Source organism: Antennarius striatus, chromosome 11 (assembly GCF_040054535.1).
Source record: "Antennarius striatus isolate MH-2024 chromosome 11, ASM4005453v1, whole genome shotgun sequence".
Taxonomy (NCBI): Eukaryota; Metazoa; Chordata; class Actinopteri; order Lophiiformes; family Antennariidae; genus Antennarius; species Antennarius striatus.
In genome coordinates, this window is record NC_090786.1 from 4,077,569 (window position 1) to 4,093,404 (window position 15,836).

Genomic DNA, 15,836 nt, shown 5'->3' on the forward strand with positions numbered 1-15,836 from the left:
AAACACTTCCGGTGTCTGTGTCACGTGGTGTCTCTTCTTCTTCTTCTTCCCCTTCTCCCGTTTTGTCTTTGTGGCCTTCCGTTTCATCTTCGTCTTTAATAATAGATTTGTTATTTAGTTTATGATATTTTCTGAAATAGTAAAAATAAATTAAAAAATTTTTTTTAAAAAAGGTTATAACGTGTCAAATTGAGAACTGTGAAAGTGAACCAGACTTTTCATCTACACCCATCTCTGCATCAAAACTGTTCAAACTCTTCCGTGGTTGCAGACACACTCCACTAACTTTCATCGACAATCTGAGATATGCTGTGGAGAAAAAAAAATACAGATGTGTTTAATCTTGTAATAATTCAGAAATGAAATGTGACATATAAAAAAGACAACCCCTGGCATATAAAAAGACAATAGAAGGCGGGCAGCCATCGAACAACGACAATACAGTAACAACTTTTACAAGTCGAAAGGCAACATCACTTTTATAAAAACTTTTTGATCTGCCTGCCCCAACTTTTAGTTGTATATATTGGAGTTTGATGATTCTTGCTGCCATTTGCAGGACAACAGAAAGGAAAACGGCTTTTTTCCATAAATTGCCCCTCTGTGTATGTGTGTGACTCTGCGGTGCACTTCCGTCGCACCTGGAGTTGGCTGGGATAGGCTCTCGCACCCTGCGACCCATACTGTATGCAAACACTAAAATCATCTCAGTTCACCAAATAATAGAATTAGTTTTGTGTTTTCAAATAAATAATGCCTGCTCATGCTATAAAACAAACTTTGTTCATCTAATGTTAATGCATAATCATGCATGGAAGTAGTGTCCTTTGCCTTCCACTTAAAAATACGCTTTAGTTTTTTAAAAATGTGTTTCAAAGAAAAGATAATAGGCCAAACTAAATTTTATCCTGACAGAAAACACAATCCTGAGAGAACTTGAATGCAAACTGTAGTCAGAATTTGCTCACTAGGTGGCTTCAGAATTGGATACTCTATTTTTACCTGAGACTCTTCATCATCGCTCTCTGTTTAGTGTAAGCATTGGTATTCTCTCTCCTGAAGTGATTCTCAGCCACTCGTGCAAAGATTTTCACACTCCTATTATTTTATTATCTTAAAATACAGTAGTACCTGGAGATATGAGTTTAATTTGTTCTATGACTGAGCTCGTAAATCAATCTACTCCTATGTAAAATAAATTTCCCCCATTTAAAAAGTTCCAGTCTTCTAAAAAAGTCCCAAACCCCTCTTAAGTATAAAAATAAATTATATATACAGTACATATATACATGTATATATCAACCAATAGACATGCATACGTAACCTGTGCATTGTTAATTATACTTAAGTTACGTAAACAACCATCACCCACCTCTAATTTGTGCTCCATCATTTCTATTTCCAGATCTGCCCTCCTAACATGGCGGCACAATTAAACTATTTTTTATCTGTATTTTTCTAGTACGTGAAGTCTATAAACCTCTTACAAATAGCTGGGAATACATGAGGAGGACATTAAAACATACGGTAGCAGATGAATTCCACAGAACAAACTGCTGGTATTTACAGATCTTCCACCTTTCTTTGATAATCTGTTTAGTTGAAGGAGCCTCCTGGTGCTGCCCTGACATGCTCGAGGTAAACTCCCTCAGGTAAAAGAGCCAAACACAAAGCAGAGAAATGTCCCTCAAGCAGCCCCAAATAATGCACATAATGGAGTGCTTGCACTTAAAAAACACTGCACCAGTCACTCAGGCATCTGACCTCTCAGGATAAACGCCTTGACAGTTTCTGTTAAAGTTCAGCGGCAGGATTGAGGTGTTCCACCATGTGGCCACACATTCCTTCTTGGAGTGGTCAAACTTTCAGTTCAATTCATTTTTGGCATATTATTATTATTATTATTATTATTATTATTATTATTATTATTATTATTATTATTATTATTATTATTATTATTATTATTATTATTATTATTATTATTATTATTGTTATTATTATTATTATAAAAATTAGAAATGTAAAATTTTATTAATGGTTAAAATACTTAATTATTACAAATATCTTTCTTCCTGCACACATACAAAAAAAGCACAGACCAATTATTTGATTATTGGAGTTAAAAAGCAAAATAGGTCACAGTGTTGTATACAGTGAAGCAGTAACTCAGGAGAATTTGTTCCCTAATCAGAAAAAAACAATGAAAAAAAACCACCCCCACCAGACTCCATCTTGTAAGTCCTGAAGGCCAATGATGTCACCTCAAGACTGACATATTTTGTCTTTCTTGTTTCTGGCAAGTTTTAAAAAAAACAGCTTTTAAGCAGATCAGTCAGTTTGACATTAGGCAGAAGAAGAGCCACATAATCCACCAATTATGGCAGTCAACATCCCAGGAGTGATTTCAATGGTGATTTTCTACCTGCTGGTCCTTGGCACCGGCATCTGGGCTTCTTTCAAGTCCAAAAGAAAACAGAAGGAAAGTGCAGCCACTGGAATGGAGATGACTTTATTGGGAAACCGGAGCATTAACTTGGTGGTGGGGATCTTTACTATGACAGGTGAGGAAAGCAGATCTCACAAATTATCTTTAAAAACCACTGAATCGTAAAAAAAATTAATTGAATTATTGATAGGAATATAAAATCTCTTAAGTAAAAGTTTTTCTCTTCATCCAAATCAAGATTTAAATCCCTATGATTCCAGTAAGTCATATATAAATCCATATAATAGTTTATATGGTTATTTTGATAAATTTCAGGGGAGAATTGTCAAACAGTGTCTGAAAAGGTCTGAAAATAGATCTGGAGGCGAGGATGTCTTACTTTTTCAAAAACTAGAAAAGTTTAAATGCATCCTAAGGGGGAGCAAGGCTGTCAAAGTTATTTTTATTTGATGTTAATTGTTACTTTGCCAACACAAAATTGAAAAGGAAACTGAAATTTGAAAATTTCTGGGAACTGAAAGTGATATTTTTCAGTTTTCAAGTGAATTCAAAAAAGACAACACAGATGAGTTGGGTCTTTAAAGACTAGCCCCTAGCACAGCTGTTAAAGGCAAATTCTATGTAGTGGATCAACTTTATTCCCTTTTATTTTTGTTGATTTTTAGTCTCACTTTTGCAGCACAGTATAGATGGATGAATTGATGTCACCATAATGAAGTCATAAAGATTTGGAAATGTAAAAACAGTTCTTTTCTAGAAATGCAACAACTGATAGAACAAAGGAACTCAGATTTGTCAGTCTTTTTATTTTAACTTCCAATTGTATCTTCTCCCTCCCTTTTACTAACTTATCTTCATTAAACAAAAAAATTGTTCACTTGCGCTCCCGTTAGCATAGGGGTCATTCATAGGCAACATTAGAAAATTACGGTGATGAATAATTCTTCTTTCTTTTTTTTTCTTTTTTTATCGGACATGTTATCATAACAGACTTCACCTTCATTAACAACATCTGGGGAAAAATAAGGGCTGACGAGTAGAAGCCGTTTGTTAAATTCCCATCCCCGGACTCCACAACACCTCTCATTACACTACGCTGCAACCCAATTCAGACATTATATTTCACACTGTCCTTTAGTTACATTCACTCAATACCTTAAATAATTACTCATTATCTGCCTTGCAGCTACGTGGGTTGGAGGAGCCTTCATTCTTGGCATTGTTGAGATGGTGTACAAGCCGTCAATGGGACTAACCTGGGCAATCCTGCTGTTATTGTCATACGTATTAACTTTTATTTTAGGTATGTACTTTCTTTGAGATTTACCATCAGAATTTCAAGTATGTACGTTTGTCACCTGTTGAGAGTTGGTGACCCATGAGCCACCCTTCCAACCCTTCCACACGTTTGTAGAAATTTGAATAGTCCATGAGATTCAGATGTCTGGATCATCATCTGTATTGATAATGCTGATTCAGATTCACCATCATGAGACAACAAACGACAATGATTCAATCTTGATTTAAAATCAGACTGTAGCCGAACTTGCACCAATTCCATTGATCTAGGTGCTGAAAAACCCCCCACCATCAATGAATTGTTTTTTCTAGAGTGATTGTCCAACCAGTCATGATGCTACTGTGACTCCAGATTCTAGGGAGGCTTTCATGGTCATGGAGTCATATTGTGAAGATCAGATTATCATGTTTCATGCTTGTTTGTTATTTTTTGTTTTTTAAATGAAATGTCAAATTTTGTCTCACACTCCCTTAATTTGATTATTTGGCCTAACTGTTTTCTGGTCTCCTTGTAAATGAAGTTGGTGTTTTGTTTGCCAAACCAATGAGAGACGGAAACTATATGACGATGCTGGACCCCTTCATCAGGAAATATGGAAGAGTGGTAACAACCCTACCAAGCTTGACTTCAATAATTATGGATGTGACCTGGGTGCCCTCAACATTAACTGCTTTAGGTAAAAAAAGTACATAGAAATATTTATATTTGTTATATACAATAGGTATAAAATCTCATGACAAACTCTAATTGACAGGAGGAATAATGACTGTGGTCCTGGATTCATCCTTCACTGTTTGTATCTGGATCTCTGCTGCTGTAATCATTACCTACACACTGATGGGAGGTCTTTACTCTGTTGCCTACACAGATGTCATACAGCTGACCATCATCATGATTGCAATGGTGAGATGGTAATACTATCACTTTCTATAAATTCTGGCCGATGACACCTGCTCATCACTTAAACGTTTGTTTCTGCAGTGGATCTGTGTTCCCTTTGCTTTGATGAACCCTTCCACCCTGGACATCACTCAGACACTAATGAACAACACCTTACATGCTCCCTGGATTGGTCAACTGGAGCTGAAAAATTCCTGGAGAATGATTGATGACTTCTTATTCATTGTAAGTGTAATGTTTGTACATTAAGCAGAAACTGAAACTTATGAAAAGATGTCTTTAGTAAACAGTATGAGCAAATTACTCAAGTATGGCTTTGCATTCTCTCAGGTAGCTATAGTAACCATGTAAACAGTTACAGGTGCAGCCACCTAGTGGTTAGGGTAACACTTATCTTCATATTATTTGTGTACTCGTATCATGACAGTAAGGAAGAAGCAATGTGGACCTTGCCAAATATAAAAAATGTACTTTCTTTACAGAGATCTTCAGAGTGATGATAAAAGTTCAATCTATTGTATGAATCAGTTTGTCTCTAAATGTAGTTGTAAAGTTTCATTTGACTATAGACGCCATCTCCGTGATTAAATGAATACACAACTGCTTTACTCTTAAGGCACTGGGGAGTTTGGGATATCAGGTCATCCACCAAAGAATCTTGTCAGCATCTTCCTTAGCTGTAGCAAAGACCACCGCCTTTGTTGCTGCTTTTGTCATACTCGTGTTTGGGATCCCTTCTATACTCCTTGGAGCAGCTGCTGCATCTACAGGTAACAATCATAATAAAGAGAAACTGAAGGACTGATTAACTGACATTGTTAGATCAATATGTTATGTACAAATGTATGTGTTGTGAACTGCTTATTCTTTAAAAAAAAAAAAAAAAAAAGCTTATATGAGTTGTGAGCACACTCAATTTCAAGCATATGACAGCTCAAATATCACTGTTGAATAGCAGTTTGCAAAACCCGCTGAATGTCAGCCATGTATAAAGCAAAGCCTTCACAAAACACGTCTTTATGGAAGGGTTAGCAGTTTGGCAAAGTTTGCTGTGTTATAGACAAAACAACTAACCAACCAAGCGACCGAGTGACCAAGGTCCAGGGACAGATCCCAAATGGTCCCAAATAGATCTCTCCAGACTGTGCAGTTATCAAATAAACTGATATACTTAAAGTCTCTTAACATTAAAATTGTTGGTGGAGGGCACTCAAAAAATAGTGAGACCATTTCTAAACTTTTGTGTCCATGCATCAGACTGGAACCAGACTACCTATGGTTTGCCATCTCCATATGAACGAGGGGAATCAGCTATGGTTATGCCGCTTGTCCTGCAGCACCTTACGCCAGCCTCCATCTCCATTATTGGTATGGGGTGTATTGCTGCCGCTGTGATGTCATCAGCCGACTCTGCTCTGCTTTCAGCAGCTTCTATTTTCACAGTCAACATTTACAAGGTCATCCTGAGGCCTAAGGTAAAATTTAAAAAAAGATTCAGTTTGTTCACATTTATTTGTTCCAATTTGAGACCTGTTAGTGGGTGGGATATACTCAGAACCAAGTGAACAATTTTCTAAGATATAGTGCAGAAGGTTCAAAGATCCAACCATAAAGTCTAACTTGGTCTGGTATCAAAGACATTTACCATCCACTCTACGCTCAAACATGATTGGCCGGACTCTTTGTTTAAACAATTTTCTTCCTCTTTCCTCTTCTTTCAGGCAACAGACAGAGAGACTATGTGGGTGATCAGAGCTGCTGTGGTGGTGGTTGGCGTGGTTGGCACATCTCTCACCAGCCTGAAAAATTCCATCTTGATGTTCTGGTTCCTTAGTACTGAGATCGCTTATAACATAATCTTCCCACAACTCACATGTGTTCTCTTCTTCAACATCTCTAATGGTTATGGGGCTGTTATAGGCTTTATAGTAGGTATTGGGATGAGACTGCTTAGTGGAGAACCATCAATAGGATTAGAACCAGTCATACACTTCCCAGGATGCACTCTGGAGGATGGTGTTTTTGTCCAGTATGCCCCAGTTAAGACCATCTCCATGCTGTCGGCTATTGCTGCCATCTTGTTGCTCTCCTACCTGTCAGCTCTCTTCTTCAACAAAGGTTTTCTTCCTGAGAAGTGGGATGTGTTCAAAGTGAAAGCCCAGAACGCACCAGTACCACTGACGCCAATAAATGGTGCTGTAGAAGACGATGACAAATTGTGCAAAAATGATCCTCAGACTGAGGCAACACAGCTAATGGTTCACCCAAGTTGTTAGGATGTCCTCAGCATACAGCAAGCTTCAAATTGTTTATGTGTAAAAAAGACCAGAAAATGCTGATAAGTAGCTGAAAAATATTGTGTGCATTCGTTCTCATGAACACTTTGTGTGACATCTCCCTGTTCCTGTTCATTCTACCCTTCCCAGTTTCCAAAGGTCATAATTCCATCCACCCATCCATCCACTAATCCACCCATTTCAAGCATCTTGCAGTGAGGTGACAGCGCTACCGTTTGGGACACGTGCCACCTACCACTGTACGGAGTTTGCATGTTCTCCCCATTCTGTGTGGGTTCTCTCCAAGTTCTCCGGCTTCCTCCCATCTCCAAAAACTTGCGCTTCAAGTTTTTTGGCCAATCCCAAATTGAGTGTGTGCGTGCGTGCATGTTGGGGCTCCGCGGTGCGCTGGCGTCGCGCCCGGAGAATCCCAAGCCTCACGCCCCCAGTCGGCTGGGATAGACTCCAGGACCCTGCGACCCACGACAGCAGATGAAGTGGGCTTAGAAGATGGATGGATGGATGTTTAATATAGAAATCTAAAAATCTGTGGTGGGAAACAATTTTCTGTTTCAATTAATCGTGTGTTTCATTCATGTATTTTTGAGCCTATACTCTAATAAAACTAAAACCTATAAAAAATAACAAGAGAAAGTTGTATAACGTGGCTCTTTCTGTGCACTCAGTCACTCATGAACTGTCAATCACAGCCTTTTCATTGATCAATGAAAGGAGAATTCTGGTGTTATTAATATGTGGCATTATTTAAACGATGTTTATTCTTAAAGCATGACATTTGCAGCAAACAGTTTGGAGCAAATATTTGAAGCAAAAAAAATAAGCCCCTCTCAAGAACTCGATTGTTACCTACACAGTGAAGAAAGTAACATTTACAATAAAAAAAAATGGTGAGAAAGTTTGAGCAAATTAACCAAAGATAGAACAGCAAAACTGCTGTTTTGTTGAACTGGAGGCCACGCTTTTATCGGAAACTACCATAAGTCACAACACTGAAATATTGGAAGTCACAGATATCACACACTTTGGGAAGATTAGGCTTTATCTCAGTCCGAATATATTCTTAAGCCATAACACTGTGGAACGTAAGACATGTACCTTGGCCTTCATAACACTAACCATAGTTAATCAGTGTTTTCAGTTTTATTTCAGATAAATATTCTATCGTTTGAACTGGGATCATTCGTATTCTTAAATAAAGTATTTGCTAAACAGGTATCTTGACATGTAGATGTTACTTAAATTATGGTGTATTGAGATTAACAAAATGCAGATGTTTACATTTGATTGACAGTCAGATGGATTTATCAGAGCAGGATGTGATGGTAAGAGCCAGAGAGTGATTAGCTCAATCTGAAAAATGTCAGGTCATCTAGATTGAAGACATTGATGACTTTTCGGGTATATATAGTTCAGTTCAGGGTGGTTCTAGGATTAGGCGTTTTCACCAATGGCTGGAAATGAGCTAATGACATATTTACATAACCAAGCAGGAAGTAAACAGAGACAGAACAGATAAATGTAGAAACATCAATTTTAACACATTAAATCTACTCACCCAGTGATTGGCTCAGTCCTGTTTAATGCTATTTTTATGACAAGTTCTATATTATATTTTAAGATCCTAAGTTTTTATTTGTCTCATTTAAATCGACTGATGCACCAACTCTTGTTAATGACACAGCACTAACACAGCCTCAGCATTACATGTTTACAATCTGACTCGTATACAATCATCAGTTTTAGGCAAGACCAGACCATTATGTCAAGTTCAATATGTTAAAATTAAAAAATAAACGAAGTTTGTCCTTTTGTGAACTCTTTTCTGGGCCAGAGATGTTTTGCCAGAACAGGCCTTTAATGTGGAAACAAGGCCAAGCGATTCAACCACTCACAAAAGAGGATCTGTGCATAACGTTGTAAGACTAGACCAAACACTGGGTGTCAGCTTGCAGCCTCTGTCCTTCAGCTCTGTAACGGCCTCCTGCTGAGGGACGTGTGAAACTATTCAGTCCTTCAAGGTAAACACATTTCATCTTTATGTATTCTTATACTAAGAATACATGATGAAGATGTAACTTTAGCAGGATGTTTAATACCCATTTGATTTGAATCATTTTGTAGTAGATGACTACATTAACCTCTTAAACCAGCAACTGACGTACTCTCTGTTTTGAAGATATTTAAGCAAAATAAAGCAGGATTTCTGATATAAAAATGTATTTCAGACCTTAAGTGAACATTTAGAATGAAGATAACACAACACAATAAAACAGAGGATTTGTAGGATTTGATCCTTTTTTTTGATGCAGTGATATCACTAAAGAATCTTATTCTGAATGCATTTTCGTCTGACAGACTGAAGATTACGGACATCTGACATTTATTTCTGACTTTGGACAATGAATGTTGACAATAGAACCTTCAATTCTTTGCAATTTTATGACAAGAAACATAATTCTAGGGGGAACTGTTCCCCATCTTAAATTCAAAAAACTCACTTGATGCTCTCTTTATTCTAAGTCATGCAACTAAAAGGGATCATTCTCAACAATAACATGATTGATTGGTTGGTAAATCTATTTTTCAGAATATAAACTACAAAAACTCCCCCTGAAATGTATGCTTTTTATTGTCACAGACCCAGTTCCAGTTTTCCTTCATGTCCTCAGTATTTCAAATAAAACTCCTGCTCAATTCTCCCATTACTGTCAGCTGTGTTCCTGCAGCCACCTGCATCCAATCTCCAACCAGACTCCACCCTATTTAAGGTCTGGTCAAACTCTACTGATGTTCAAATGAGGCCTTGTGGGGCTTCGAACCCTTTGGAACAATTGTGTTGCAAACAAGTCCATCACTCAACACTTCATTCATTGTGAACATGGGCGCCCTCTTTGGTAGGCTGGCTGTACAGCAGCTACACATCGATCAATAACCCCAGAAAACAGCACTTTGACGTTTCCTGTACTGCATATATTGTCTGAATAAAACTGAATATCATTTAATTTAATGTGTTAATCCTTGGTTTCTGTATTGTAGACGTACATTATAGGAAATTGATTTATGATCATTGATCCTTGCAGGGTTCAATGAAGCAATAAAGATAAATATAGATTACATGCTCATGCATGCATATGTGATAAACACACACACACACACACACACACACACACACACACACACACACACACACACACACACACACACACACACACACACACACACACACACACACACACACATATATATATATATATATATATATATATATACACGTATATAAATATATGTATATATATAAATATACAATGCCATTTTTGCCTTCCTAATGACTGATGGGATTCTGGTACCACTGAGAGAGTAATGGACTTAGTTAATCACACTCCTATCTTTTCAGAACCAAAGACCTGAATTTTGCTGGTTTAATATCCATTCAGACTCATCTAACTCTGACTTAGGAAACCTCCACCCTCCTGTCACTGACAATGTTCTTATTGTCTAGTTATTTATGGAAGCCCTGATGGGACTTTCATGAATAACTGCCAATAGTATTGGCCCCCGACGCTTAAACTTGACAGACAAGGCCAGAATGTCCAAGGCCTGGACAAATAAGATGTGATAAGGTCCACTAGATTGTAGATTAGAGAAATATGTGAACTGGAAAACAAGATAGCCAGGTTTGCGTTTGGCTGTTGCACAGAAGATAAGGGCACTGTCCGCTTGTCAGAAGGTCAGTCGTTCAGTCCCCAAAGCATCCTGGTGCAACTGTAAGGGTATAGCCCACTGCCCCTGATGGTGATTCATTGAAGATGACAACGATGAATCAACATGCAGAAGTCATGGTTTGTCAGTAGGTACTCTGTACACTATGTATACTGACAAACATCTTTCTCTCAAATATCATGCATTTTAAATATCATTTTACCCATTACTAAACCACTCTCACACTGAACAACATGTATGGGTCGGACATCAAACACACACAGGGTGGATGCTGTTAAACACATTAGTCAGGAGAACCTCAAGATTCTACATGCTTTGAATAGGTGACTGAACAAATTGGGAATTGGGAAATTGCATGTTACAACTAATAATATTCAGACATGTTGAAGCATTTACCAATATGGCTCTATTACTGCTGAACTGACAGATTTTCATTTAAGGCTTTGGGAAGTACTGGATATCAATTCATCCACCAGAGGACCTTGTCAGCGTCTTCCACAACAATAGCCAAGAAAATATACATTGCTGCTGCTGTTTTATATCCTATATTTGGGATACCTGTTATACTGTAGAACCCAAATTGAGTAGACTGAGACACGTTGGAGTTTTGTAGACCAGATTATTAGATATTTAGATTTCCATCCAGACTAGTCATTAAAAAGGGTGACACACTCATTCTATTGCCACAGCTGCTTCTATTTCCCCCAATTATCTCATCCTTTATTAAACTGTACTGTACAGTTGAATCATTGCCAGATTGTTTGATTGGTCTTTCCATGTCTTTCCAGCGTTTCTGACTCATATTCAGGGATTTTCACTTTGGTTGTCCTTGGTTTAAATTCTTTTTCAAGGATTCTGACCGTGTCAGCTCTCAGACACAATGTCCTCATAACCCAATGTTCATTTTCATTGACAGCTAAAAGAAAACATTGTCTGTTTAATACTTACTATGCTATAACTTGAGTTTCACGAGACATTCAGGGTTGATGATTGACAGCACTGCAGTACACACTTTGGTGCATAGAGCAGAGCCAGTCATATCTGAGCTACTACAGCAGAGATACCACATTGAATCTTATGTCTAATGGCCTCACATACCACACTACTTAGACATCACTCTCATATTGTAATACTGTATGTGTAAAAGTTTCGATGAAGTGGTTTTGATCCACTGTTAAATCCCAGGTTCCATCAACAGACTGGAACCAGACCACCTGTGGTTCTCCATCTCCATATGAGCGCCACAAATCAGTGATGGTTATGCCGATTGCCCTACAGCACCTTACCCAAGCCTACATCTCCATCATCGGCGTTGGATGTGTTGCCGCTGCAGTGATGTCATCAGCTGACTCTATTTTGCTTTTGGCATCTTCTGTCTCCACCACCAATATTTACAAGAAGATCTTGAGGCCTCAGGTAAAATATTGCACTTCTTTTTAGGTGTAGGGAAACACAGAAACACAAAAACTTTTTTTTCCGCACATACTCAAGGGCAACACACAGAGTCCATTTTGAGAGAGGTTTTTTCACAGTTGGAGGTAACAAACTCACCTAACTACTACCTGTCCTGGAGTTCCTGAGAGGAAAGTAATGATCAGTGCACATAATATAAACCAAAACACTTATTAAAGTATTGAAAAGCATAGGATTCACTTAATACCATGTACTAATTATACTGTGCAATCCAAAGTATCAAACAAGTGTAATAGAAGCTAAGAAACATTTTGAGACTAAAGGTGAAATCTTTACAGTTAAATATGACCAAAAGAGGTGTGCCATTAAGTCAGATTTCTTAATTGCTGAGCTCACATTGCCATCTGGTGGTCTTGATATAAAATGAGTTCTTTGGAGAATGAACTATTTTTAACAATAATACTCTACAGTATCTAAGTCGTTTATAACTTTATTTTAAGATTGAAGTCATGTTATCAGTAATGATTGTGTGCAAAATAACATTATTATTTACCGGTGGGAAGTGCAGCAATTTGTAAATGCAATATGATAATGAACTTGAAAGAAGGCGGTATAACTAATGTAATGCTCAGCTCATCTTGTTCATTTTCTTCTTTAGGCCTCAAACAGAGAGAATCAGTGGGTTGTCTGTGCCTCTGTGGTCATTGTGGGCTTGATTGGAACATCTCTATCCTACCTGAAATTTAGTGTGACAGTGTGTAGAAATGTTCTACTACGATAATTGGCGGAGGTTCAATTGCTCTCAGACAAGATACAATATTCTTTTTTTTACTCCCACAGTTGGGAAATTCCCATTATTGTGGCATTTTCCAAGAGTCATTTCCATGGCTATAGAAAGTATGAACACTTAGCAAATAAGACAAATAATAAAAAAGTACAAAAGTAAATTAACATTATATACATTTTTGAAATTTGCATTGTCCATCCATCCATCCTCATCCATGGAGTTGCTGCTGCTCCACATAGAAAGGAGTCAGCTGAGGTGGTTTGGTCATCTGGTGCCAATGCCACTAGGGTGCCTCCCTGGGGAGGTGTTTCTGACACGACTAGCTGGGAGGTGACCTCGGGGCAGACCAGGACAAGGTAGAGGGATTATAGCTTAACATTGGCTTGGGAATGCCTTGAGATCCCCCCAGTCAGAGCTGGTTCATGTAGCCGGGGAAAGGGAAGCTTGGGTTTCCTTGTTGAAGCTGCTGCCTCTGTGAGTTGGGTCGCAGAGAGTAAGAGAATGCCTTGGAGGTGGGTAGCAATGAGGTTACTGTGAGAAATGAGTTGTCTGTCAGATTTCATAAAAATTCTAATTATTTTTTTGAGCAGCTAGTGAGGGGGACGGCGCCTCGCTCAAGGGCGCCTTGCTCAAGGGCGCCTTGCTCAAGGGCGCCTTGCTCAAGGGCGCCTCGCTCAAGGGCGCCTCACTCAAGGGTGAAAGCAAAAGCATAACAAGAGTCAGTGTAGATGGTGACAGATTTAGAAGAGGCCAACTTACATGCCTGTGTCAGGGCAATCAATTCAGTAGCTTGCACTGAGACATTATTAGGAAGGGAGGATGATAGAACCATGGCATGCTTGTCCACCACAGCAAAGCCTACCAAGGCTGAGCCATCAACGGGGTCTCCAGATGTAGAACCATCAACATAATGGAATACATCTCCATTAGGGAGGGGTTGCTCAGAAAAAATCGATGCAGGGAGTGCACGTGGCTTAGAGGGCAGCTACACAGGACTGTGGTTCCCCATCATCAGGTGAGAGAAGCAGGATTGCAGGATTTAGTGTGTTGCACCTTTACATTGTGACATCAGGGAGTAACAGGAGGATGGTGTGATATCTGTGGCAGTGAGAAGAAGTAATGTGAGTTGTCTGTCTGTCATTCAAAACAGATATGACATAGTTTGGAACAAAGATGGTGACAGGTGCATGACATGTCAGTTCTTATGTGGCTTGGTGGTAACCACAAGAAACCACAACAGACAAAGGAGGTAGTTTATGCAACCAAAGTGGTTTAATGGAAAAAAAAAACTACAGGAGTGTTGATGGTTGCCATGTAGTTGACAGAGAACAGCAGTCATACTGCCTTTCTTTTCACCTAAATAGAGTGAGAAAGGACAGGTGGGCACAGGGATGCCCACCATTGCTGCCGTTTGTGAAGTTTTTGCAATTCAAATCACTGAAGTCAGTCTCAACAGTTAACAAAAAAAAAAATAAAATTTAAAAAAAAAAAAAAAAAAAAAAAAATATATATATATATATATATATATATATATATATATATATATATATATATATATATATATATATATATATATATATATATATATATATATATACCACTGAGCCACTGCTGCCACATCTTTTTTACTGGAAATCTTCTCCTTTCAGCTTTTCCCTTCGTGAGTCGCCACAGTGAATCAATTGTCTCCATCTAACCCTGTCTTCTGCATCCTCTTCTCTCACACCAACTACCTTCATGTCCTCTTTCACTACACCACAAAACCTCCTCTTTGGTCCTCCTCTTGGCCTCCTCTTTGGCAGTTCAAAACTCAGCATCTTTCCACCAATATATTCACTTTCCCCCATCTGGACATGTCCAAACCATCTCAGCCTAGCCTCTCTGAGGTTCACAATTTTTTTATAAGACCAAAATCATATTTACTTTTATCCCATAAATAAGTTGAACCACAAACAGGTAACCGGTGATTAATCTCTAGACAATCACAAACAAAGCAAACCACATTTTTCCAGTGTGAATTTTTAGGTTTGGGCAAAGTAAGGTGAGGGGAGGATCCAACAACACTGAAGAAGGGGCGTTATTCACGAGTGAGTCAAACATTCACATAGGAGTCCTTATAAAAGTGCATTTTGTGGAGAGACAGTTGTTTTTGTCACAAAAACCAATGTTTTTCATAACTGGGATCAGGACCTTGACAAACGTGAGCAGTACAGTGAAGGTCCTCAGGTTTGATAACATTGCCGTCCTTGTCATCCGGAAAGGAAAGACATAGGATAAGCTAGTCTGGGCAAGCGCTGGTCTGGGCAAGTGCTTGAAAAATAGCACTAAATATCTACAGAGATTTGAAAGAGAGGTAGGTCTAATAAAAAAGCCTATTGCTTTGCAATCAGCAGTGCAACAACAACTAAATAAAACAGTGTAAAATAACAGAAAAAAGTAGAGTGGAAGTTGATGAAGAGTCTAGTCTTTGAATGTGAGTATCTATATTATTCCAAGATAGTGTCTGTGAAAACGTGCATTGAAGCTTTCACTAAGGTCTGTTCTGGTCTGGGTTTTTCTCTTTTAGCAATCTTACTACCTGACTTCCTTACTGGCAGTACTGGTGAAAATAAATCTACACAAAATAATCCATTTCTTATTTCAAATTATAGTTCTTGCATGAGATCTCAATAACTTCTCTACATGTGTAGCCATTGGATTACGTGATTACCGTAACCGAACAGTAACCAACCCGTCACCCTAACTCCTAACCTCAACTCCTAATTATTATGTTATTAGCCAAAAGTTATTAAATTATCGGTTCGGGACTTATATTATGTAAGGCTGCTGCTACTCTACAACAAGTCCAGCTAGTTGAGGTGGCTCAGGCATCTAGTTAGGCAAGTCCTGTCAGGAGGAGAAGGAAAGGCAAAGGTAACTTTTCATACATTGAATTTTGACAGTCATTGTGGTACATAGTTGTTTCAACCATCC

The 15,836-nt window shown here is 38.4% G+C and overlaps 1 protein-coding gene across 1 annotated transcript; it reads left to right on the forward strand.

The window, feature by feature from the left end:
• The first annotated feature begins 2,377 nt into the window (after nucleotides 1-2,377).
• LOC137604073 (high-affinity choline transporter 1-like) lies at nucleotides 2,378-8,942 on the forward strand. Its single transcript, XM_068328007.1, has 9 exons — nucleotides 2,378-2,561; nucleotides 3,633-3,749; nucleotides 4,267-4,422; nucleotides 4,501-4,649; nucleotides 4,728-4,871; nucleotides 5,263-5,416; nucleotides 5,904-6,121; nucleotides 6,368-6,817; nucleotides 8,910-8,942. The coding sequence occupies exons 1-9, from the start codon at nucleotides 2,378-2,380 to the stop codon at nucleotides 8,940-8,942; spliced, it is 1,605 nt and encodes a 534-aa protein (XP_068184108.1).
• The last annotated feature ends 6,894 nt before the right edge of the window (nucleotides 8,943-15,836 follow it).